Source organism: Varanus komodoensis, unplaced genomic scaffold (assembly GCF_004798865.1).
Source record: "Varanus komodoensis strain SLA01 unplaced genomic scaffold, ASM479886v1 scaffold13_3, whole genome shotgun sequence".
NCBI classification, from domain to species: domain Eukaryota; kingdom Metazoa; phylum Chordata; class Lepidosauria; order Squamata; family Varanidae; genus Varanus; species Varanus komodoensis.
In genome coordinates, this window is record NW_025335409.1 from 9708004 (window position 1) to 9735833 (window position 27830).

At 41.5% G+C, this 27830-nt stretch overlaps 1 protein-coding gene across 1 annotated transcript; it reads right to left on the reverse strand.

Annotated features, from left to right (window-relative positions):
* On the reverse strand, nucleotides 1–27453 carry LOC123020060 (NADH-cytochrome b5 reductase 3-like). Its single transcript, XM_044423457.1, has 9 exons — nucleotides 27318–27453; nucleotides 18081–18212; nucleotides 16656–16728; nucleotides 8415–8521; nucleotides 7827–7956; nucleotides 6400–6483; nucleotides 6215–6300; nucleotides 4676–4775; nucleotides 1–2619 (listed from the first exon to the last, which is right to left on the reverse strand). Exons 1-9 carry the CDS (start codon nucleotides 27336–27338, stop codon nucleotides 2447–2449), a joined length of 906 nt encoding a protein of 301 aa, XP_044279392.1. The 5' UTR covers nucleotides 27339–27453; the 3' UTR covers nucleotides 1–2446.
* Nucleotides 27454–27830: the final 377 nt, after the last annotated feature.

A 27830-nucleotide genomic window follows, 5' to 3' on the forward strand; every position in this document is an offset into this window, starting at 1 on the left:
TTAATGATAAAGCAAATCAAGGTTTTATTTCTACCACAAAGATCTGCGAAAATCCAATAGTTCAGTAGACTGGATAATAAAGTAATACAAACGTTTATTTGAACCAAACCAGAGTTATTCAACATCAATAATACATTTAATAAAAGTTAAGGCTCCTTTGCCCACAGTGATGTATAAACATTAAGCAAAACAGGTACTTTATGCTGACTTTGCCTCCTTTTCCTTAAGTGCCTTTGGATAAAGGAATTTAATGTATAGATAGTAGAACTGTTCTAGAGTTTGTTTTCCTCAACCTTTTGCTTTTACTAGCATTAATCAAGAGGACCAAACTAGACACCACACCATTAGCAACTGCATGAGTGGCATTAAAAGAGTAAATTGCAGGAATGGGGAGGGACAACTTTATCCTAATCCAGGCAATCCCCTCCTCCCCCCATGCAATTTACTTTTTCAAAAGCAATGCACATGTTAATGGCATAACATCTGGCATAGCCCTTGATGCTATTACCTTTAGTAGGCAAGCTATGGTGTCAGGATGCAATCCTTTCTTCACATAGGACCTTGCATGTTTTCAGCAGCTCCATCCGCACCATCTAGTATGCAGTAGCTTACTCCCTCTCAGACACTTCACAACTGTTTCTGATTTTGCTGCAAGCAGCCTGAATGCAGGAGAGCTGGAAATGAATCAGATGCTTCAAGGTTGGGCATGTTGACATGAATTGCCTGGTAAGTACATTACAGGAAAGAGGAAAATGATGCTTAAGTCTGATAAGCCCTCCTGTGTGTGGAGGCAGAAAGACTGTGTAGAAAGACAGTTGGACTGCATTGAAAGAAGAAGCAACGAGTCCATATTAGTTACTGCTGAGAACAATATTTATCAAATATTCTAAAGCATTGTGTTTTGGGGTTTTTTGGGCTGTTTGCTCTCAGTTGCATACATGGTATAAAGTCTCAAAAGTGCCTGTGACATGAATAGTTTAATTTGAAGGATGTTGTTTCTTCTGACCATTTTTCAGGAAGCCTAGTACCAGCTGGGTGATTCTTGTTAAAAATCTTCCTCTGTAATAGCGCCAACACCAACATTCACTGTCAAACAGGCAGTGCCTAGTAACAATCTACGAGCACAAGCCCAAGCTCCTTTGAAAGGGAGTTAAGAACCTACCAGTTTTGTGCATAGCTCTATTTCTCAATAGATAGAGTGCTGACTTTTAAGGTTAATTTAAAAAGTTTAAGAAAAAAACCTTGAATCACACACACTTTTAGACAAGTACTAAATTTCACTCTGGAGGAAATTCTGCCACAAAGTGAGTAAGAGAGAGTCTGTCTTCAAGAACGAGAGACCACTAGTTAGCAACTTTAACGTATTTTCAAATCCACACATTTTTGGAATTCCAGTAGTTTCACTCTCCCCTTTATCTAAAATGTGACAGAACTCCAAAATACAGTGGAAAACATAGTATTTTAATATCAAATCCTATTAGACAAAAGCACACATTATATTTAAAATATAGGAAATATTTCTTTTCATAGCTTTTCAACTGACTGTAACATTCTTGGAACATTTGACACTTCTAAACTAAACTCATTACAGCTTAAGTAGACCATAAGCCAGACTTCTTTCCTTGTAAATATATTTTGTATTACAATGTCAGACAATCTTTGCTACTGAAAAAGAATGGGAGAGTTGGGGAAGGGAAGGCTTTAGGAATGAATGTGCATAAAGCTTTGCTTGGGAATGACTAGCAAGATAGAAAGCTGGTGGAGAAAGTAAAACTGATCTGCGGTCTCATTCTATACACAGGTTTCCCCCCATGTGTTTGCATCAAGGAAACAGTAATTTCCGAAATTAGCCAGAAAACCCCATCTTCAAATAAAGGCAATAATGAAGCATTAATGAATAAAACATGCACATTAAATACAAATATTCCAAGCCCTCTCATTCAAAGCTTTGTGACAGAGATGGCTGGAACAAAACCCCTCCTCCACTTATTATCAGCTCAACACCTGGTTATTGATCGGATAGACACACTCTAGGGAAGAAACTCTTTGGTATTGCAACAGCCAGGCTTCAATGCTTTATTCATTAGGAAAAAGCGTTAACATACTCCAGTGCTCTTATTACAGATCTGATAAGCAGAGCAAAGCTAAAATACCAAATACATCATAGTTATCTGTCTATAAAATTTCCAGCACAGCACTAGGTGAAAAAACACAAAGGGTTGTAGCCAATGTTAGTCTTAAGTTCCATTAGTTTTAATGGGTCTCCTCCAATGAGCTCTAACATTGGAAACAATCCCAAACTTGTATAGACACTCTGGCAGGCCGTGTGAACGCACCTCTGCATCAGCCACGCTTTGCCACAAGTTTTGTTCCCAGCTGATCCAAAGTGCTCCCTTCTAGGTTCTTTCCCACCAGCACATTCTACACATCCTGTCTCCACTTCAGTTTAGTAGGCAAATCTCATCTCCTTGGAATAGTTCAGTTTGTCCAGGTTGGGGATGCAGGCGTACTGAATCATTGGAGGAGGGCCGCACATGAGGATGAGAGTATCATCTTGTGGTGGGGGCATGTGGTCCTTGATCATGTCTTGATTCACAAATCCTTGGCTGTAATCCCAATCTGTGTTAGAGAAGATCATTCTTAAATTAACTGCTTAAATGAATGAAATGCCATGCAACTGGCAACCCCCATTCACAAAATGAATGCATTTATATATTCTGCCATTTACAGAGTTTCAAGGAGCATACCAAATGCAAGGAAATGGCATTACTCAGCAGAATCTACACTGGAAACTCAGCTCCAGTAAAAGCAAACAGAAGAGAGGAATACTACAGCATTCATTTCCTAGTGTCTAACAGATAATAAATAACAAAGTAAGTTGCACAAATTTAAGAAGGGAATTCCATGCCCTTGGGTGCTTTGGGCCCCTGTGCCTGTGTTACAACCCACTTAAGCAATAAAGTTGGAGGCACCCCAGAGAAGGGCTTGGATGAAGTTCTTAATTTCCAAGCAGATTCACAAGAGTGGCCAATGCACTTACTGGCTGAGTCACACATGAAGGCCATCATGCCATTATAGTCACAAAGGGACAATGTGCGTCTAAAAAGAAGCCATATTACAGAGCAATCCTACCAGCAGGAGCTAGGTGGATATTCCAGGGTAGTTCTTCTTCTGCGAATACCCAAAGCCCTGTTGACCCACTGGTCCTATTTGCATCATACAGTAAATCATGATTCAGAAAATCAACTATGCAGTGTGGCCTATATGTCCAACACACAGTCAGGCTCACCAGGGGCTGTCCCAGTCCTCCCTTGGTTCTTCTGTTGGTCCTCCATGGGACTTGGCAGCCAAACCTTTCGTATTTCCTCTCTGACCATGACCCCTTTGGGGTTGCTGCTGCTACTAGTTTTCCCCCTATTTTTTCCACATCCCTTTCATGAAGTTCCTCAGTGGCAGCCCCTCCAAAGTGTCCAAGTGGCACTTGGGTTACTACCATTTTTTGTATCAGAAATTTGTGCAAATAAATATATATATATATTTTGGTTAGTCTTCTGGAGATGTAAAAGGGCACCCCTCTGAAGAATTGAAATGTGAAGCCTTGCCTGATAAGCACCTCCTGTCTAAATGCAGAAGGCAACATGCATGGACATTAATAAAGCAAGGCTACAAGGAGTTTGACAGCTGGCTAAAAAGAGGGAATCTATTAACTGGTGTTTCACATAGTTATTTTGGCAGATATTATGGCAGCATATGAAATCTGCCAGAACCCTGTTTAACTTGTCAAAAACTCTGCTTTAATAAACATGCTTTTGAATCCATATTCACAAAAAAGAATGTGTGAGGGTTTATAGATCTTGCCTACGGATTCAGCGGAGGACGATGCGAACTCTTAGGGCGCTATTTAAAAACTAGAGGATCATTTTCCCAAGGAGATCTCCTCACCACCCTCTTCTATAAGCAAAGATCTCCATGAACTTTGCTTTCTCTTGACAGCTTGCCAATTGACGTACCAGCTAGTTGGAGGTAGGCACTCACTTCCAGAAGACTAACCAATAAAATATTTGCACATGCCCCTGGTGCTTTTGGAAAAATGGGTTGGTGAACCAGTGATGGCTGCTCCAAGGTGCCATTTCAGCACTTTAAAGAGGCTCTTGCTAGGAAATGTTGCAAAGCAGCTCTGAAGGAAGAAAAAAGTGGGAGGAAGTTGCAACACTGACCAGAAAGGGTTTGTACTGGGAACAGTGAAAGCAAGCCAATGACAGTCACACAAAAGTGCCACCAAGGGGAATGGCACTGCTGAATCCAAAGGGCACCAAGTGGTTTTTGCCCTTCTTGCTTAAGCAGGTTGCTCACTCGCTCCCTGGACCCACAAATACGTTCTATTCCATGGTTTGGATGACACAACAAACCATCATGGACTGAACAGCCAATATGGGCTGTAGATAGTCAAAGAGGCCTAGTGTCCCAAAACAAGTGACCCTATGGGAAGCAGCCCAGGTTCCGTGCCCACAATGAGTCGTCATGTTGCATGTTCCCACTTTCTGTGTCTGTATGGAGCTTTTCCCTACTTTGTTTCCCCCCACCCCCTTCTTCCAACAGGTCTCTTCTGATATGCCCTTTTGGGTCCTATGGCTGCTGGAACACTGTTACACTGGTTGTGAAATAAAGTACTTACTTTCAGGTGCTCTGTCTAATGTGTACCACAGTTTAAAGTGAGCTGGGTGCTGAACCTGCAATTCCTCGAGTTCTGGGCGCAGCAGAATATCATTCTCAGTCTATCCAAGAAAGGAAAAAGTTAAGACTTCTACTTTATATGTCCTCTACTGTAACACTTTAAAAGATATTAGGCCATAGGACTAGGATGATAATAGGAAGCAAATCTGATCCATAGTTTGAGAGCTATCACTTCAACTTGCTTTTCAAGCTCAGGTAAGGCTTTTTGGCTTGCTATGAGTAAACCTGGCTCTCTAATTTGCATGTGGCACCATGCACCTTGATATCATGAGCAAAATAAACCGAAATCTAGGAAGCTTTTGTATTGCAATATGTAACTGGACCCACAAGATAGCACAGTGCAAAGTTCACTGGGTTGTCTTTGACAAGCAACTTCAGCCACTTTCCAGACAGGCTGGGGAACATCACTTGAGTGAGGGCTGCTAGCCCCCACTTCAAAGAAAGAACTCCTGCCTCTAAAAGCAAGGGTGAAAGGGCAAATACTTGTAAGAGTAGTCATGCTATTGATATATCCAGAGAAGCAATATTACACTAAGCAAAATGATTTGGCACCAAACAAAGTATTATATTTAGAGTTTCAAGGAAGGAGAAGTTATTTGCACCTGCTATCAGAGGAAGTCTATTTCTGGAGCAGGGTCTGCTACAAAAAAAAGTTATTCTTGGATGGGATTATCTGGAGTCCAATGTCATAAAGGAAGATAATGTAGAAGTAACTTTGGAGGTGCAAAGCTCCCTATGAATCAACCACAGGGCTGCAAGACTGCAATAAGTAGACTGATCAGCAGCAAATGAATCTTAATATAAATTTCCTTGGACAGACTGAGGTTCAAGAGTGTACTTGGTAGTGAGACTACAAAGGATGGACAGATAATGCAAAGTAGGTTGACAATGTAGTCCTATAAATGACTATTCAGTCAACATGCTTTCTTACTAGGTAAATGGTTACAAGATTGAAATCTCAGTTACAGTTCAAGGTAGCTTATGCTTCCTTCATTATTAAATAATAATTTTATCAAGCTTATTAAATCAATGGATTCACTGCCAGCCCTCTAAAACACAAGTCAGATAAACAGCATAACTGGGAATATGAAGAAATCACAACTGACCTCAGGCTTAACAGTACCAATAAATGCTCAGAAACAAAGAAGTCCAGGTCTAAAGTCTAGGAAAAGGTACTGAAATCAAGCAGAAGCATCCCAGTGAACTTCTGGGATGGGATACCACAGAACAACCCTAGGTAAGTTGCTCTGAATGATTCCAAGTCAGGGAACATAGCTACACATGGATCTGAAAGGGGAGCCCATGTTTATTTCTGGAATAAACATGAACAGGGTGAATATTTTATTCATGACTCCTGGATATACAATTTGGATATTTAGTATTAAACACCCACCACCCTATTTTTCTCAGACATGGCAAGATGCTGCTACTCATTCACTTTACTATCTCACCAGGCATAACACTGAAGATGTCTATTTACCTGGTTAGCAAAGAGTAAGTGACAGACAGTGGTGTCATCTTTGTCCTTGATTATAGCCCGAATGAGCTGCAACATAGGGGTAATTCCTTCATGGATCCAAAATAGAAAAACAAAAAACCAGCAACAATCAACAAAAGCTCATTAAGAGTACAAGGTAACCCCACAAAAATGAATCTCATTTGTACCTGTTCCTCCTGCGATCATCCCAACCTTTTTCACATGCTTAATAGCTGGTTCAGATTTCTTGTCTGGACGAATGGCAAATACACCTGCAGAAGCAGTGCGAAAAGTGAAAATTAGGACTATGGGTAGATGGAGAAAGTTGAAAAGAATGAAGGGGAATGTAATACTCCCCACCCTACTTCCTTAACCTGATAAAGAAGAATAAAAAGCTCAGAGGAATGAATGTGTTACTCTGAAGGTGAAAATAAGCACTATCAAAGTGGGGTAGAGTGCATGTTGAGAGCTCAAGCAGGATCATATCTTGATTCCATCCAGAGCAGAAGTGCCTGGATCTCCACCAGGATCTTTTGCCTCTTGCTCTGGTTTACCTCTTGTGAGCCTTGCAAGAATATCTGGAAAACCCTCGGTCAGGGCCACAAGGGCAGTGCTCATGCTTTAACACTACCAGGGTTTTGCATTAAGAAGTGCAACTCTGTATGTGCTCTAGTATAGGGCTCACAGTCTCCCCTCCTCTCTTTGTGCACATGCAAGGAGGACATGTAATGCATCCACTGTCTGGTTATCAAACCAGCTTCTTGTCCTAGACTGGGAAATGCTGGTTGGTTACAAACCATCCCCAGAGGCTTAGACTTCTCTTGCATGCAAGGAAGTAGAGGGGGGAATGTGTGAGTCTATGGGCAACTGAAAGCTTATTCACACAATGCTAGTTTTTATTCTGAATATGGCTAAAATACTTCTGAACCTCGGCTTGACCTAGGATGGACAAGGTTAGATTTTGTCAACTCAGTAAAAAACAAGGAGGATTAATATATTTCTATGAGCATTCTGTGCCACTGTTGGCCCAATTCAAAATATCAAAAGACTCCAACATGTGCATAGAGAAAGTTCAAGTTTAATTGAAAAAGAACTACTTGCTTTAAGGAAAAGGACATTCACTTTCTGGAATTACTTGTTTTGTGGCATCCAGTATCAAATGAAAACACAACACCTCGATTTGTTATGGACAACATGTTACAATGTTGGAAAGAACACATACAAAGTGGGCCACATTCCTAGACCTCCAGCAATTGATGCCTTCAAGAGAACATTCTAGCAGGTGCAGCTTCTCATCTCTCTCTGTTGGACAAGAGATCATTCTACACTTCTCTGTAGGAGACCAATCTTACATCTCATCTAGTCAAACTACACACAGTGCTTTGAGCAAGTGAGTATTACTGGATTTAAAGACTCTACTGCTAACCTAAAATGGAGTTTTAAAAAAATGAATGTTCATAGTCTGTTAGTCATCCTTAAGCAAAAGACTAGAGTCTCACTCTCTGAGGATGTTAGAGCAATGTATGGCACTGAGGCATTTTTCTCCAATTCTTACAAGCTGCAATATGTTTGCAAAGTTCTTATTTTATAAGGTATTTATAAAAGTTAGTCTTGCCTTTCCCTTTATACACAAGCAGTCCGCTGGGTCCACGGAAGTCAATGGTGTCCCCATTCTTTAGGTTCTCTAAGTATTGTGACATTTTGCCTCCTTCGGGGAATTTGGGGTGAACTCCTTTGAAATAGATCTATATAAAAAGTGAAAGAAATGAGAAAAGGTTACCTTTAAAAGCAATCATTTGTTCCTGAATCAGGTTAGATTCAGGTATTATAAAGGGGGCTGTTGCAGATGTGCGGGAACGTTGCAATACAATGATGAGAAGCAGCTCTCTTGCTCACATACAAGCATCTGTAGGTGGTGGTGGGGGTATCCCTGAAGGCTGGATACCACCCAGATGTCCTTGTAATACAGTACTTCAAATACCTGTCATTCTTAAGCCAGCCTGGGGAAAATGAGGTCTGGCACATCCTGTTTGACTGCAGTTTCCATCAGTTCTTGACACTGGCTATGCTGGATAGGGATGAGGAGAGCTGCAGTCCAAGAACGTCTGGATAACCACACATTCCATAATCTAAGAACATCTGGAGGGCTACATATGCTGCCAGAGAAGGACTGTCCTCAACAAGCTAAGCCAAATGCTTTTACCTTCACAACAAGATCCACATAACCTTTGTCATCATCACTGCTGACTGGTGTGTAGGGCCTGATCACTAGATTCCCATCAATCCTTGTAGAGAGGTAAATGTGCTGCCCTATAGGAGAATGAAAAAATGAATGGTTAAAGCATATTAAGCTTTGAAGAGGATGAAGAAACATACGCTCCTTCCAGTTATGAGTCTTACTGGGTACTATTCTACCCTCCCAAAAGAGTTCTGTAGGCAGAGTTCATAGGCCTGTAGAGTTGGAAGAGGCCAGTAAGGCTGTAGAGTTCAATCTCCTGCTCAATGCAGGACTCCAATTTAAACTATTTGTGGAACTAATCAAATCAATAAAAGGAAAATTTCAACAAATCCAACTAAATTCAAGATTGGTCTCTAAGCCTCCTCAACTTGAATTTAACAATCTCTACATGGATCTGACTCAAAGGTAGATTTCCTCAAGAAACTATTATTTGTTTTATGTTTATTATTACTTGTATATACTTGCCATTTCTCCTACAAGAAGATCAAGGCAGCATAAATAGATCTTGGTTCATCCTCACAACCAGCCTGTGGAGTAGGTTAGGCCAAGAAATAGTGACTGGCCTGAGGTTATCTAGTAAGCTTCAGTCAGGTGGTGACTTGAACCTGGTTTACCCTAGTCACATAGTTTGACACTCATCACATTGGCTTATATCTTCTTTGAGCTCCTAGGTGTGAAAGCCTAAAAAGTCAAACTTTCTCATAACCAGAAATGCACTCCATACCTTCAGACCAATCTATGGCTCTTCCATCACTTTCTTAATGCCTTCAGAAGTATCCATTATGCAGAAAATATGGCTTGTGGGGCAATAATTTTGGGTATTCTTCTCTACAGCCGTCATAATGCAAATTTTCCCTATGTTCATGCTATACATCAGTAACTCAAAGCTTGTGAGTTGTTTTCTTGGTTGCCTCACCACTGACTACCTGGTTATACTGAATTAAAGGTTTATTTGAAGAAACATCTTTCAAATCTAGAACAGGACATGGTTGTCAGTTACTTCTGCTCTTTCTCCAAGTTGGGAAGATGCTAGAACATATTTCCAGTGAAAAAAAAAGAGATGGACAGTACAAATGTAACTGTGTTTTCCTGGATAAATCATTTAGAGAAGGGACTGATCTAAAGGACTCTTGGATTGAAATACTTCAAGCAAGAGGTTTTATGGCATTGCAATATCTAGGCCACATACTTGATAATGCTTCAAGCAGCTGTCTCCACATTTCCATGCATTTCATGCAGAAAACTTAAATTCTTCATATATGAATTGCATTATCTTCCATTATAGTACAAGAGATGACAGCTTCTCAAGATTGAGAGCTGTTAACTTGCACATAAAATTGAAGCTGGGCTGATATAGTGTAGGTCAGGGAGTTGGGTGTGGAGAAACACTGAGGAAATGTTTAAAGATACAGACTGAAGTAACATCTGTTTAATGGCAAAGGCAATGCTGCAAAGCACACTGTTAGACTAAAAAGGTGATCCATTAGTCCCTGGACAGAAGTAAGCTCATCAGCGTTTTCATAATGATGATACTTAATGGTGGAAGGAATGTTTAAGAAGCCTATGGATTATGGGTAATGCATGCCAATGTGTAGCAGTAACAAAAAAACCTCATGGCATCTTCTGTAAACAAGAAGATATTTTCAGTCTCAAAACCCAAGAATAAAAGGAACTTGAGTACTTATGCTATTTCTGTTCTGCTCAACATCACTGAAAATATACTGGGGTAGGAAGAAAATGAATTTGGATCTCCTGGTAGTTCTGCGTTTCTGCCCCCAACTGTCTAAACAAGTGAGCTTTTCTCTCAAAATATGGATGCTTGGAGGAAAAGCAGGACTGAATATTTTGTTGAGCTTGGTTCTGTTACTAACCACAAATTTCAAGTTAATTCATAACTTATGCCCGCTCACCTGTGCCACAATCTTGTACCTGGTTGTGGCTGATGAGCCTTCAGGTTCCAATAAAACACAAAGCAGATCCTGTTAGACTGAAATCTGCCCACTTCTGATTCTACTCATAACTGTTGCACTGGTGTTTTATTATAGTCATGGATATAACAGTTGTGACAGAAATAAGAAATAATTTTTATTTCATCACACCACTTAAGATTTCCTAGATGTTTTAACTGAACTTTCCATGGTCCATTCCTAGCAAGAGTTGGAAAAAGAGCAGAAAAGGACAACTAAAATGGTGAAGGGGCTGCAGCAACCCCCTATGAAGAAAGGCTACAACAGTCCAACTGTTTAACTTGTGAACAAAGATGAATAAGAGGAGATGGGATAGGTGTGCAAAATTATACAAGGTGTGCAGAATATGGAGAGAAGACCATATTTTCCTTCTTCCATAATACTAGAACCCAGGGATATCCCATGAAGCTGATTGGTGGGAGATTCAAAACAGATAAAAGGAAGCACTTTTCACACAGCCCATAATTAAACTATGGAATTCACTTACACAAGATGCAGCAAAGGCCACAAATTTGGATGACTTTAGGGAAAATTGGGGGAATGGACCATTTCATGGAGAAGAAGGCTATTAATGGCTACTAGTCTTGATGGCTCTATGTTACCTCCAGTTTCTGAGGGCATATTCCTATGTGCACCAGTTCCTGGGGAACATAGGTGGGAGAGTGCCTTTGTATTTAGGTCCTACTTGTAGGTTTTCTGTGGGTTAGCCCATGGGTGAATGTAATGCTGAATTAGACTTGTTCCAACTCTTCTTATCAGAGGCTATATTCCTATGTTGACTCAGAGAGAGAGCAGGATGCATTTCCCTGTTCTGTGTGTCTTTGAATATTCAAAGGAGCCAGCAGTCTTCAATTATAGATCAGCCAATCAGCCATCAAGCAGGAAAATATACTAACTACAGACATAACAGCCAAGGACATTTACTCAATCGCCATCCCAGTCCCTCCAATAGTGCACAGAACGCACAAAGAAAGTTGCCACATTGTTCTCTCTTTACCTGGGGTGCCACTTTTGCCCAAGTTGAAGGTGGGCGGACAACAGACACATTAGTGTTGCCTTGCACTGCCTTTTTGGAACTTTTTTAAAAAGTCAATGTTAACCAAATTTAAAGAAAGAAGATACATTATGATTAGCTAACTATGATTCAAGCACTGACCTAATCCAAATCTGGTTATTTTAAGTACAGCTGCGACATATTTTTAGGTTCTGCAAATCTGCTGAATATTTTAAAGCATGTACAGTCATCCTAGTGGCCGTAATTATTTTTCCATTCAGTCTTATAACCCGGTTGTTGTTAGTTGCGAAGTCGTGTCTGACCCATCGTGACCCCATGGACAACATTCCTCCAGGCCTTCCTGTCCTCCACCATCCCCTGGAGTCCACTCAAGCTCACACCAACTGCTTCAGTGACTCCATCCAGCCACCTCATTCTCCGCCATCCCCTTCTTCTGCCACCTATTGTTCCCAGCATAGACTCTTCTCTAGGGAGTCCTTCCTTCTCATTAGGTGGCCAAAGCATTTGAGTTTCATCTTCAGGATCTGGCCTTCTAAAGAGCAGTCAGGGTTGATCTCCTCTGGGATTGACTGGTTTGATCACCTTGCAGTCCAAGGGACTTGCAGGAGTCTTCTCCAGCACCACAATTCAAAGGCCTCAATCCTTTGGCACTCAGCCTTCCTTATGGTCCAGCTTTCACAGCCATACATTGCAACTGAGAAAACTATAGCCTTGACTATAAGCACTTTTGTCGGCAGGGTGATGTCTCTGCTTTTAAGTATGCTGTCTAGATTTGCCATAGCTTTCCTCCCCAGGAGCAAGTGTCTTTTAATTTCTTGGCTGCAGTCCCCGTCTGCGGTGATCTTGGAGCCCAGGAAAATACAATCTGTCACTACCTCCATTTCTTTCCCATCTATTTGCTAGGTGGTGATAGGAGCGGATGCCATGATCTTAGTTTTCTTGATGTTGAGTTTCAAGCCAACTTTTGCACTCTCCTCCTTCCCCAGCATCAAGAGGCTCTTTAGTTCCTCTTCACTTTCTGCCATGAAAGTGGTATCATCTGCATATCTGAGGTTGTTGATATTTCTCCCAGCAATCTTAATTCCAACTGGTGATTCATCTAGCCCCACCTTTCTCGTGATGTGCTCTGCATAGAAGTTAAATAGGCAGGGAGACAGTATACAGCCTTTCTCAATTTTGAACAAATCAGTGGTTCTGTGTCCAGTTCTCACTGTTGCTTCTTGACCTGCATATAGGTTTCTCAAGAGACAAATAAGATGGTCTGGTACTCCCATCTCTTTAAGAACTTGCCACAATTTGTTGTGATCTACACAATCAAAGGTTTCAGCATAGTCAATGAAGCAGTCGTAGATGTTTTTCTGGAACTCCTTAGCTTTCTCCATGATCCAGGGTATGTTGGCAATTTGATCTCTAGTTCCTCTCCCTCTTTGAAATCCTACCTGTACTTCTGGTAGTTCTCGGTCCACATACTGGTGGAGCCTAGCTTGTAGGATTCTGAGCATAACTTTGCTAGCATGTGAAATGAGTGCAATGGTGCGGTAGTTCGAACATTCTTTGGCACTGCCCTTCTTTGGGATGGGAATGTAAACTGACATTTTCCAATCCTGTGGCCACTGTTCAGTTTTCCAAGTTTGCTGGCATAATGAGTGTAGCACTTTTACTGCATCGTCTTTTAGGATTTTGAATAGCTCAGCTGGAATACTGTCACCTCCGCTAGCTTTGCTGTTGCTCAGACTTCCTAAGGCCCATTTGACTTCACATTCCAGGATGTCTAGCTCGAGGTCAGTGACCACCCCATCGTAGTAGTCATTAGGGATGTTAAGCTCTTGTATAGTTCCTTTGTGTAATCTTGCCCCCTCTTCTTAATCTCTTCTGCCTCTGTTAGGTCCCTGCAATTTTCGTCCTTTACCATGTCCATCTTTGCATGAAATGTTCCCTTCATATCTCCAATTTTCTTGAAGAGATCTCTGGTCCTCCCTATTCTATTGTTTTCTTCTATTTCTTTGCACTGTTCATGTAAGAAGGCATTTTTTTCCTAGCTATTCTCTGCAATTCTGCATTCAATTGGGTGTATCTTTCTCCCTTGCCTTTAGCTTCCCTTCTTTCCTCAGCTATTTGTAAAGCTTCCATTTTGCTTTCTTGCAGTTCTTTTTCTTTGGGACGGTTTTATTTGCTACCTCTTGTACAATGTTGCGAACCTCCGTCCATAGTTCTTCAGGCACTCTGTCTATCAGATCTAATTCCTTAAATCATGGTATCCTTCTGGATAGGCTTGCGGGATTGGGGGTTGGAGGCACTGCTTTGCAGTGGTTCCGCTCCTATCTCAACGGTCGATTCCAGAAGGTAGTGCTGGGGGACCATGTCTCTACGTCATGGCAGTTATGCCATGGAGTACCACAGGGCTCCATTCTATCCCTCTGCTATTTAACATCTATATGAAACCGCTGGGAGAGGTCATCAGGAGGTGTGGACTGCGGAATCATCAATACGCTGATGATACCCAGCTCTACCTCTCGTTTTCCACTAATCCAGGTGAGGCAGTGGCTGTGCTGAACCGGTGCTTGGCCGAGGTAAGGGAATGGATGAGGGCCAATAAACTGAAACTCAACCCAGACAAGACGGAGGTCCTGTTGGTTGGCGGATTGGGTTTCGGAGAGGGTGGATTTGACCTGGTCCTGAATGGTGCAACACTCCCTCTTAGGGATAAGGTCCGCAGCTTAGGAGTACTCCTCGACCCGGAGCTTTCTTTGGAAGCTCAGATGACAGCGGTGGCGAGGAACGCCTTCCTTCAGCTTCGGCTGATTAATCAGCTGCGCCCCTACCTGGAGTACGACTGCCTGGCGACGGTGACACACGCGCTGGTGACTTCCCGCCTAGACTTCTGTAACGCGCTTTACGTGGGGCTTCCCCTGAAGACGGTCCGAACACTTCAATTGGTGCAAAATAGAGCTGCCAGGTTGCTGACGGGGATGGGGCGTTATGCTCACATGACTCCAGTCCTCCGTCAACTTCAATTCAAGGTGTTGATTATGACCTATAAAGCCCTAAATGGCTTGGGTCCTGGCTACCTGAACGAGCGCTTACGTCCATATATGCCCGACCGCCCTTTGAGATCTGCGGGAGAGTCCATTCTCCGGGAACCCTCCATGAAAGAAATTAGGAGAGTAAGTACTCGGAGGAGGGCTTTCTCTGTGGTGGCGCCCAACCTATGGAATTCACTCCCCAAAGAGGTCCGCCTGGCACCGTCGTTACTGGTTTTTCGGCGCCAGGTAAAGACCTTTTTATTTAAACATCATTTTAATTGTTAAAACATATGATCTGGCCAGGGCAGCTTCTTCTTCCTTCTCTTTTCTCCTCCTATATTTTTATTTACTTATTTTATACTGATAATTTTAATTTTATATTTGTAACAGTGTATTTTTTGTATTTTTGTATTTAATGGTAATTTATTATGTTCTATTGTATTTCAATGTATTTTATTGTGTTGTAAGCCGCCCCGAGGTTTCGGCAAGGGGCGGCATAGAAATGTTATAATAATAATAATAATAATAATTATAATTATAATAATTTGTCACCTCTACTGTATATTCATCAGGGATATGAATTAGGTCATACCTGAGTGCTTTTCCCTACTTTCTTCAATTTAAGCCTAAATTTTGCAACAAGAAGCTCATGATCAGGGCCACAGTCAGCTCCTAGTCTAGTTTTTACTGACTGTATAGAGCTTCTCCATCTTTGGCTGCAGAGCACATAGTCAATCTGATTTCTGTGTTGACCGCCTGGTGATGTCCATGTGTAGAGTCGTCTCTTGGGTTGTTGGAAAAGAGTGTTTGCTATGACCATCGTATTCTCTTGATAAAATTCTACCAGCCTGTGCCCTGCTTCATTTTGTACTCCAAGGCCAAACTTGCCTGTTATTCCAGTTATCTTTTGGCTTCCTACTTTAGCATTCCAATCCCCCAGGATGATATGGACATCATTTTTTGGTGTTAATTCTAGAAGGTGTTGTAGGCCTTCATAGAACTGGTCAACTTCAGCCTCTTCAGCACCAGTGGTTGGGGCATAGACTTGGACTACTGTGATGTTAAGTAGTTTGCCTTGGATTTGAACTGAGATCATTCTGTCATTTTGGAGTTTGTATCCCAGTACTGCTTTTCCTACTCTTTTATTGACTATGAAGGCTACTCCATTTCTTCGGAGGGATTCTTGCCCACAGTAGTACACCTGATGGTCATGTGAATTAAATTCACCCATTCCTGTCCATTTTAGTTCACTGATTCCTAAGATGTCGATGTTCAGTCTTGTCATTTCTTGTTTGACCACGTCCAGCTTGCCTTGATTCATGGATCTTACATTCCAGGTTCCTATGGAGCACAGATCTTTGCAGCATCGGACTTTCCTTTCACTATCAGATACATCTGCAACTGAGTGTCCTTTCGGCTAGTACTAGCTCTCTGTTCTTCCCCAGTAGCATATTGGACACTTCCTGACCTGAGGGGCACATCTTCTGGCGTCATATCTTTTTCCCTTTGGGTACTGTCCATGGGTTTTTCATGGCAAAGATACTGGAGTGGGTTGCCATTTCCTTCTCCAGTGGATCACGTTTTGTCAGAGCTCTCTGCTATGACCTGTCCATCTTGGGTGGCCCTGCATGGCATAGCTTCATTGAGCTATGCAAGCCCCTTCGCCACAACAAGGCAGTGATCCATGAAGGAGCTTATAACCCTAGGTCATGCTAATATAAAGATTAAGAAACACCAATGTCTTACAATCAAAACAGCAGGTAAATAAATGAAATATAAATCAGTAAATACTGCCAGATAAACCTAAATATAAAATCCCACAATAGTAACTGCCAGTTTAAGAAGTTGCTGTTAACCAAACAAGAAATTAATCAAAAACAAAATTATTAAGGGTATAATAGTTGTGTCAGGACAATTAAAGAAGTAATAATGTGTATTTCTGAAGGATAATAACTATAATAAAAGGAGTATGGGGAAAATTCTTTCCCACTGAGCTAAACTCCTTCTATCAATGAAGAAGAGCAACAACAGCTATGGAAATGTAGAGGAGGAACTGATGCCTACAAAGATTGCTCTTCTCTAAGCCCACAATCCAACCAAATTACTTTGCTTTCTATTTTATTCCCTCCTCAAACTTAGTTACATAATAGAAGGTACAAAACAATGTTAAAAATGTTAATTTCCTTCATCTAAAACATACCAATAGGAAGGCCCAGGACGTGTTGTGGGGATGGCAGGGCAAAACGAAACCTTCTGGTGTCATGGCTGATATTCTGGGGAAGGAACAGTAGCCATGTCAATACTTAGAAAGCAACTGCCTTTTTACACATGCACTATCCAAACTTAGAAATGTATAGTCATAAATAAAGCTAATTGTCTTCAAAATTAAGCATATTCCAGGAGATGCTTGCTCATAAAGAAACTAAACACACAGCTGTGCATTTTTGTTTACTTGTTAACAAAATTTCCTCTAGGGTACTCCCTATCAACCATTCCCCAACTGGTAGATTAGAAATCAGAAAAGTTGCGTATCTTGTGATCAGGAAACTTAACTGACAGCAAAGTTCATATCCTAGCTGGTTAGGACAGGTAGATCCTAAACAAAGAGCTGATATACATATTTAGAAAAATAACGACCATTTCAGAAAGCATGAACTAAGTTGGACATTTAGTTGGATTTCATGTATTTCAAGACCATAATTTGTTGTCTGTAGCAATTAAGGACTGGTCCATAAATAGGCCTGGTTCACATACAGCAACAACCCATCAGTCTAAAAAAATGTTTGGTATCAAAGCCAATGGGCTGCTGTGTATGAGCACACTTGTCTTTTCCACTGCAGTGCTTCTACAGTTGGCTTCATCTTGGATTATGCAGCCTTATGTATAAACCCAGATCACTAAATGGACCAGTTGACTTCCATTCTGTTAGGTGGCTTAGCCCCTAAGTTCACACATCATGCTGCACAACCTATGAAGGAACAGATCTCGATTTATACATTAAAACAGAAGAGGCAGGCCCTTGCCAGGCAGTGTGCCTGCTCATGCTCAACAAGCCATTAAATTTTAAACTGATACAGTGTTCTAATTCCATGCTAACAGGGCCAGTGATTATAGGCTGAATGTGTGAACTGGAACTGCCTTAAAGCTTTTCTTTTAAAGATGACACTGGGCAGTATAGAAGTTACATTTGTGTTTTGTATTTGCAATGCTCCATTCAAACTCCTTAGGCACCACTGGCAGTTATCAAGTGATGAATATACATGCATGATCCCAGCTTGGCAGACTGGGCTCTCTTTAATACACTGGACAAGCATTAGACATGTTGCTGTCCTCCCCACCTGTATTATCAAGTGACACAGTACTTCAGTTGCTGAGCAGTTGAAAAGTACAACCAATCAGAAAATCTTTACCAGTCAATGTTTATGAATTCATAGATTGGTCTAAAGGCATTTTCAGATAGTAAAATTATACCCTACTCTAGAAAGGTGGGACATGTGGTATATTCCCAATAGCATACTACAGTCTGCATGGTAAATTTATTACATCTATTAGAACCATTTGTATATTCTGTTCTGTCTGAACTGGGAGTGTGGGCAAGAAATGAACGTTTATGAATGTTTATTACCTCTTTGTCGATCAGCCTCAATGCATATTTCACTTCTGGATCCTCTAGAGTAATGGAAGGCTTTGATTTGGAGAAAAGTCTCATGATCAAGTTGATTACAAAATATACTGGAGACAGTGCAATGTTTCCCAACTGTAAAAGAAAACAAGAGCATTAAGCTGACTCCCATAATTCATAAGATATATGGAAACAAGTCCACATGAGTAAACTGCTACGAGCATAATTTGTTAGGGTGGAACACATCTGGTTTGTGGCTTCTACTGTGGAGGATTCTGCCATTATGCACATAACATTTATCCTGCAAGTGATACACAGTGTATTAAAGGTACAGTGGTACCTCGGTTCATGAACTTAATTCGTTTCACAATTCTGGTCGTGAACCGAGTCAAATTTCTCCATAAAGTTCAATGTAAATAAGGTTACTCCGTTCTGAAACATATGTAAATTTTTTTAACCACAAAAATATGTAACAAAGTACAGTACAGTGTGGAGAGAGAGAACACTAACCTTACTTGAGGCAACTTCTGGCATGGAGGACAGGAAGGTGGGTGGGGAGGAGCTTATGGTCTGCAACCATGATCTCAACTAGAGGAAGCCATGACCACGTGTCAGAGTGGGGAAGATGGCTGCATTCATGTTTATACAAACATGAACGCAGCCATCTTCCCCGCACGAACACACTCTGACATGTGGTCGTGGTGCGAGTAAGATGGCTGCGATTGTGTTCGTCACCCAATGCAGAGTTTGTGAACAGGAGCAAAATTTTGCCGAACTTCAGTTCATGAACTGAACTGTTTGCGAACAGAAGCATTTGTGAACTGAGATAGTACTGTATTCATTTCTTCCTATAGGTAATGTACTCAAATTATATTAGTATGAAACAGAAAGGGTACATATAAATATATATATAGCTATTTATAGTTTTTAAGTTCTTCACATACAGTATTTCAGTAATCCTTGAAAAAATGGTACAGGTTAGTGTTGCTATCATCATGCTGTACATGGGAGGGATCTGGTTACAGCTAAGATATGGAGGCTTTGTTCAAGGCTAGGTGCTGCATTTGTGGTTGAGACGGTATCTGAACTGGAGATTTCTCCAGCGTATTCTCATAAACATTACAACAAATACTCTGCCACCCACAGGCATATATAAGCTCTCTCTTTCCAAACAGTGACATGCTCCAAGAGACAGTGCTGGGTTTAGTTGATTCTGACAGAGATCTCACTGGAGATTTATGGAGTGCGCTTTATAAATGTAAAGCATAAGATGGGAGCAAACACTAATCTACCACCCTACATCCATTCCCCAAGGTGCCTTCAGCCAACTCTCAGCTTTGTCGCTGCCTCTTCTGTAGCACCTATGCCTGTTTTTCACATATACACACACCTGATCCTGCTGTTCAGCTGTGTTCCATGCTCCCTAAGCTCTGTCTGATATGTCATTTAAAAACCACAGAGATTTCCAACTATAGGCCTCCACCATGCAACCATTCCATAACCCAGCAATTTGCCTAGTAAAATAGTATGGTCGCCCAGCCTCCACAATTTCAACAGGCTAAATACACATTCTGGACTCTTCTATGTTAACTAGGACATTTGCTTAAACTGAGTAGGAGACATTTTCATTTATTACATTTTCTGTACTGCCCAAAAGCTGAAGCTCTCTGGGTGGTTTAAAAGATTACAACTTTTAAAATTACTTTTTAAAAAAGGCAGGATATAAACCTAATTAAAAATTAATAAAGAAATTACCAAAGGACTGGCCAGATCAAAACTTGCTTAGCTTCACATCAGCTTATCCAGAAATTATTATATTATTTCTTAAGCACGTGAGCATCAAGATACTGTCTAATAAAAAGTATATAAGTAAAAAGAGCATGAATAGAGAAATCATACAGGATGAGAAATGAAGTTTCTACAATAGAGGTGCCTAACTATAAATCTGAATGGCTGTGCCCATCTGATACAGTTGTATTCTAGACTCTAGGAATGCCAAATGAGCCAGAGATTTGGGTACCATTAAAAAGATGCAACAAGATCCTTATTCCCTAGTCAGTTTTATACTCCTGTTACTGGGGGGAGGGGGGGTTGGTTGGTGGACCAGATCTGCCAAAGTGGACTGCCACTGAGTCAAGTCCCCTCTAGATTAGTAACTGGACAGCTAGCATGCATTTCTCAGTGGGCGAGATTTGGAGGCCTCCAGCTACCGAATTCTATTCCAAGTGCATTCAGTTCTTCATTTCCCTCATTCCACTGGAGTTGGCTCCATGACTGAACCTTAACTGAACTTTCTATATAGTGGTAGCTTATTCACCTGCTACATAGATGACTGTCATGGCTTCATTTCCAATAAAGAAATCTGTGACCATGTGAAATGAAAGGGAGAGAGGAAATTTACCTTATATAATAGATACAAAAATCAATTTTTATGATTGTAGTTGTTTAGAAATACTGAAGACTTAAGTCTATTGCTCATCTTCTTGTAATTTGTAATTCCTCCAAAACCTCAATTTCACCTCATGATCACCACTGGAATTCAACATTGTTCCACATTTTCATATCTCCAGTTCACCCAATAAAATGTAGATTAAAACTAGTATCTGCTTTGTTGTGTGGGACTAACATGACTTCAAGTGCTCTGGTCTATCTTGTATGAGTTTATTTCAACTGTGGGTGTAGAGTTTAAGATAAAACTATCCAAACTCATCACATTCAAAAATCCTCTATAAAACAGCTGGTCGAATTAGTTATTTTAGAATGGTTATATTGACAGACAACAATAGCCATGTCATAATGCTGCATCATAATCTAATTAGCCTTTAATGCCAAATTTAGATAGCAGCAAATCTGGAATCTCTTACTGCAGTTAGGTTTCTCTGATTTTGGGGGAGGGGGTTTCAGAGAACAACTTCACCACGAAGGACACCCGACAGACATTTCTAAATACAGAATATGAACACTCACCATGCAACCTAAGAATAAGTTACACTCCCTTGTCCTTTAAACTGGTACTGGCTAATCATTGCCACATGTCAAATGGCATAGAGCAGTGTAACTTTTCCACAAGAGGAAGATTTTCAAAGCCATCAAATTCCCAAAAGCCAAAGCAGAACAAACAGTGGGCCAAACATTAGAAGGTGAATCCAGCCTTCCTCGTAGCCTCAAAATATTCCTTTTAACTTTGGCATCACAGAATTAATATCAAACTGGATCATCTCATCAGTGAATGGCCTTATATTAGTACACATGAATATATTTCTCCCACTGTAGATTTAGGAAAAAGCTGGAAAATTAATTAGTTTTCTTAGGCTAATCAAAAGTCAGCAGCTTTCAATCTATGGACATGAAGCTTGCATTCCTATTCTCACTTGCTAGGGAGCAAACTTTACTGAACTTATTTGTGAATAAACATATATAGAATTGTGCTGTCAGCCACGCTACTAGTACATCTACAAAATCCTGGAACACAATAAATACCTACCTACATCTCATGGTCAAATGTTTGCTGTAAAATGACTAAGAGGCTTTTATAACTATCAAGCTATCGAAGAAGAACAGATTTTTCCTCTTATTTGAAAAATACTCATTTCTTTTGTTTGGATATAAGCTAATATTGTTGATGCAATCAAAAACATCCCTGTACTTCCTCTAGCTGCAATATCAGATATTCCCAAAACTAGCATTAGGGTTCATTAAACACAAATGCAGGAAGCTTACACAGAACAAATTCTCTTATTTTCAGTGTCCTGTTGAACTTGAAAACTCTTTATCAATAACCTGGGCATAGTATTGTTGCCATTCATAGGCAGAAAATGAATCACCCTCCAATATTTTAGCTGCTTCTGTGGCCTGTAGGGGCCTGGATACCCTTACATCAGAAAAGCCATCTTTATCCTTTTCTTCTTAGGAGCTCAGGCAGTCAAACTTCTTGCAAATTGTACCAGGGATGGACAACCATTTTCTGTACTGCTAGCCTGAGTTCTCATCTACTATTCCCAAATTCCATTTCCTACAGACTGCTCAGTTTGTTGTTCTTAGTCGCGAAGTCGTGTCCGACCCATTGCGACCCCATGGACAACACTCCTCCAGCCCTTCCTGTCCTCCACCTTCTCCCGGAGACCACCTATGCTCACACCAACTGCCTCAGTGACTCCATCTAACCACCTCATCCTCTGCCGTCCCCTTCTTCTTTTGCCATCTATTGTTCCCAGCATTAGGCTCTTCTCCAGGGAGTCCTTCCTTCTCATTAGGTGGCCAAAGTAGTTGAGTTTCATCTTCAGTATCTGGCCTTCTAAAGAGCAGTCAGGGTTGATGTCCTCTAGGACTGAGGACTCGCAGGACTCTCCTCCAGCACCACAATTCAAAGGCCTCAATCTTTTTGCGCTCAGCCTTCCTTATGGTCCAGCTTTCACAGCCATACATTATTTACCAGCCATGTAAATACAGCACAGAGACAACACTGCAAAAACTGCAGTAGCTCTTAGGGTTCTGTTTGTGCCATCTGGCCTTGAGAGAGAAAGGAAATCCTCTTTTCTAAATTTTAAGCACTGGTAGTTATCCTTTAATCTATTCTTCACTCTCACTGAGGGACACAAAACAGGGCAGGAGATTGCAGCATAAAGAAAGCAGACAGGGTCATGTCATTAGCCCTGCAACCTGCCCAAGCAAGATCTGAAGTTCAAGGTAAGGCTACATTCCGGAATATGTAAGGCTACGTTTACATGGATGTACAGCAACCGCTAAAGACAGCGGCCTTACTTTTTTCCACTCTTCTTTTCAACACCACCATGACTAGTAACTAAATACTTGTAATGTGACATCACAATTTTCAAGTTTCCCTGTCCCACTTCATTGGCCGCTGCTTGTGGGGTTAAAGAACTCTGAAACGACATATTGTTATGTGACTTTCTAGACATTATAGAGGAGAAAGATGTACTCTGGTGATTGATAAGCATCTCATCTGCCAGCAGCATGGAAGGGCATGTGAGCAAAAACAATGCAGAAACTAGACATAGATGTGGGTTAAAAGTACCCTTCGCAGTGTGACTGCTTACACAATTTGTTGTGCTGCAGGACAAGGATCTAGAGATCGGACAGCCTGACTGCTGACTGATATCACACACTGGGGCAGTGGGGAAAGATTGATGGTGACGGCTGGAATCTCAGAACAACCAGCACAGTATGAACCAACACCATGAGCCAATACCACAGGCTATTCTGGCTTGGTTCTGATAGACATGCCAGCCCTTGGGTTAGGCTGAGCACTGCACTCACACTAGCAGGTTCCTTACTGGAATCCCCCAGGGATGTCCCTGGGCAACCCTGCTATGAGCCAAGCTAGTCCACCCACAACATCAATTTGTGACAGAAATATATATATAATCATGCAACTTAAGACAAAGCGCTTAGCAGGGCAAGTGGACAGGGCAACTAGTAGCAAAGCCCCAACCTGGTCCCTTTTTATATCCTAGAGACAGATCAGAGAAAAGGCTTTTTAAAAATATCATAGCTACAATATCTTTTGTATAAATGGAAAACTTGTTATACACAATCATATAATTTATCAGCAACGTAAGATTCAGTGAAAACAGTATAGAAACACCTTTCCCAACCTGGTGGTCTCTACCCAGCATTGCCTTTGGATAATGGATGCTGGTCAACTATATCAACCATTGGAGAGCACCAATCTGGAGAAGGGTTATACAGATTGAAACTTTTTACTTTATCTGATTAAAAAACCAGTGAAAGTGCCAAGGAAAAGAACACTGAAACATTGGCATCTATTTCCTGCAGTATCACAATCTGTAAGAACTGTTCCAGCCCAAGATGAGAAATTTCCAATATCTCTACTATCTCAATAACAACAAACTACATCAAAATGTTTCCTCTCCTCTGGCCTCATGGTGTGAAAATTAGGTTCCGTTTAAAGAAACAAGATGTTTTCTTTGCTACTGCCTTGCTCTTTAAAGAAGGATAGCAATAAACATTCTATTCTTAAAGCTTTAAGAACTAACCAGGACCTTAATGGAGGATCTTGGCTCCAACTTTAGGGTTTGGCAAGCTCTAGGTACCATGCAGCTAATTCAATTTGATACTCTGAGAATGCATCTTGGAGAAGACCTACAAACTGGGCAAAGAGAGTGGTAGGAAGAATGTGCAAAAGCTAACCATTTCAGTCTGCCAAACAGACTGAACCACATTTTGTAAATATTTTAAACTCATTTAATTCTTATCAAGTTACTTCTCTCATAGAACACTGTCTTACTAACACATTTTCCTAACATGTATGCACAAATGTTATGTTCTACATCTTTGCCTTTACAAACACTACTGATTATAAAACAGCATATCCCTTCAGGATACCCCTGCATTCCCTGACATTTCCCCCATCATGTGTATTTGTTATCCAGTCCAGTCTTCCCTAATCTGTTCAGGGTGGTGGTTCATCAAGAATGCAACACGTGAGAAGGTTTAACCCTTCCCTACTTCACTCCTAGCAAACCCACCCCTGCAAGAAGCAGCTGCAGAAAAAAGTTCCTGTTAGTACCAGCATCCCAGAAGGCCTTAAAACAGGGCCAGTTAGCTCACTGAGAGAGGATACAAAGCAGCTGAGTGTGAAGACAGGAGGGCAGAAGGCATAAGGAAGAAAGTGTCAGTTAACTCTGTTTTTCTTTCTTCCATTCTTTTTTATTTGGTATTCTCTTCCCTTTTCTCTGTTCCTCCATCCTTTCCTCAAGGAAGAAGAGAAATGAAACAAAAGTAGGGTTGGAAGAAGAGACTCATAGATATTAAAATGGTAAAAAGAACCATCTCAGTGTCTTGCCAATTCGTTTCCTGCTTTACACTAAGATAATGTGTAAATGTGACCATTGATAGAAGTATAGGCTGCCTGTTGAAACCACTGGAGAAATCAAGATTTTAATGTAGCTGCAACTGAGCTGGGGAAGAAGACAGATGAGGAAGAGATGTAGGAGAAAGTTACAAAGTGGGAGGAGGAAGAAGCAAGTGCTAAGAGTAGACACTGGGGAAAGAAAAAGACTGGATGAGCAACAGCAGAGATAGGAAGAGTAAACAAATCGACCTACAGTCCTGAGAAAACCAGAACCGTAGTCCATCAAGAAACTAAGGAGGCCCTTACGTACTGCCTTTCCAGAGATGCAGCATTAGCCCCACAATTTTGAGCCAACAGGCTCTCAATGTAGTATTCGAGCTCTTGCTTGATTTATACAATAGTGTCCTAATTTAGCTTTTATTTATCTTATTATTTATCTTGGCTGTCAAATTTAGAGAAGTTCCCCAAATCACCAACTGCCTAAAAAGTTAGAAAGTACATAAAACAACAAGTTTTTAGGGCAAAATAAAAAGGCAAGGAAAGTTGCTGAAAGTAGTAAAAAGGGCAAGCAAGAAGATAATGTCTTTTACACACAAACACTAGAGAAAATTAGATACAGATGGACAACAATAAGAGCTAGGATAGTCCCAATATTCTGTGTTATGTGGCATGCATTTTTGCCATACTTCATATTATTGAGTTAACAGCAGAGGTGCAGGGGAAAAGTTAGGAGCTAAGCAGGAATACTTGTAAGATTTGTGTTAGTGACTTTTTTTTATCCCCATCCTTCTTTCCAATGAGGTACAGCCTTAAAGCACCTGATACCAACCCTATAGCTTCTCCAACCTGATGTCCTCCAAATGTGTTGGGCATGCTGGGAATTGTGGTCCAAAATATCTGGGGGACATCAGGATGGGGAAAGACTGCTCTAAGTATACTAGGCTGACAGTGGTATGTGGAACACCACAAGAAAAGCTGGTTCACAGATGCATGTACTTTACTTGATTTATCTGCATATGATGAGTGACAACAGAAAGTTTGAACTGGCTCTAAAGAAAATGACCACGTATAACACAAAATGAAAGTTATGTCTGTGATGACACTTCCATCACTTAGAGACACATCTCCAAAGGTGAATGAGGGTAAATGCTCTTCATAAAGGAACTACCCAGCCACAACTGCATATTGAAACAAATAACACAACTGAAAAAGGGACCAACCATGTGATGCTGGTGTCCAACTATCTGCCACAACTTTGATCATAGTAAGATTATCTTATTGTGGTAACTTCTGAAGAGAAATTAAACTGGAAAGCTTGCACACAAAACACATATGCTCCATTGAAGATCTACTTTTGAGAGCAAGATGGTTGGCCCCATTAAACTATTAATGGGTGAGCAATGCGTGGGTGTGGGCATGAAGCAACATCCACCAAAAATCAATAAAACACACAGGCAATGGTATGCAGCTTTAATTAGAAGCATGCCATACTACTTGTTTTAGGTTGCTATTTCTAGGCTCACTTAAACATGCCAAAACCTGCTTCTAAGCGAAGATACACAGTCCTGGGCTATTTTTCCTAAGCAAAAGCTGTTTAAAACCAGGCTATTAAAGGCTTTGCCCTTTTTTTTTTTTTGGCAATAAAACACCAGCTCAGTATTTATGATTACTATTCTTACAATAAAAATCCCTTAGATTGCATCATGCATTTGCATCAAGAACTTTCTGCACACCCGCCTTTTGGGGGGGGGGGCGGAATCAACTCTCCGTGGAATCACTTAAAAGTAACCGCTGATAGATGGCAACAGACCAACCGGCGGTGATCGCCAAGGAAGTCTCAAATATTTTTCCCATGAGTTGTCAAAGCGCGCTGAGTCACAAATTCCTCCCTGCGAATTTCGGAGCAGCTGATGCATGGATGAGGGAGGCGTTTATGCCCAATTTTCCCTCCTGAACCAGCTTCCCCACTTCAATCCAAGGCCGCCAGAGCGTCCCACACCCAAACCACGTGCAACAATACATCCCCAAGAATATTTTCCATTCACTGAAGGAATTGTTTCTAGGGCCGACAAACGGGTGGGGCAGATATTTAACAATGTAGGAAAACGGGGAAGGGCGAAAAGGGCATAATTCCTCGACGTGACGGCCGTGCAAACACTCCCTGCATGAGGCCTTGCACAGCGCAGCATGCTGCACGCGATGCAAGAGCTGCAAGCCCGACCAAGGTGGGCTTAGGGAACGGATGCTATCTGCAGAAGCTCCACTACCAAGAGGGGAACAGAAGGGCCGGGCCGTCTGCACGGGGCCCACTTCGAGCAGGGGCTTGCACGCAGAGGCGAGGCAGCCTCTCGTTGCCACGCACCGCAGGGAGCCGGCCACCGGCCGCTTCCCCGGTCGGTACTTACGGTGCTCAGGTACGCCCCCATGGCTTCCACAGGCTCCGGAGGCTGCAGCCGCGAGAGAGAATGGATCGCCCAATTTCTTCAGCGAAGCAATAACACGACAGACCGCTCGCTCGCCCCGCCCACCTTGTCCTCGCCCGGTCGCTTCCTCAATGCTGCCGTCCGCATTGCCTCGGTGGCTTGTCCATCACAGAGGACAAGCAAACCCACAGGCACGTTTCAGGACTAGAACCAGCAGGCTCCGCCTCCTCCACTGCTTCTTTTGTTTGTGATTCGCTGCCAGCCGGAGGCGGTGGAAACTCTGACGCCAACTGATTTGCAGTGGCCAGGAGGGCGTGTTTGAATTTAAGCATGGAGCGAATGGAAAAGGGGGAAACGCCTACAAATGGCAGGGGCTGCTGGGAGTTGTAGGACTTTTCTCGCCAGTCAAGGGACAGGCCTAGAACTGTATCTTTAACGATGTGGCTGATAATTATGCCCCCGTTTCCCCACTCGCAGCAATTTTTATTCTAGAGT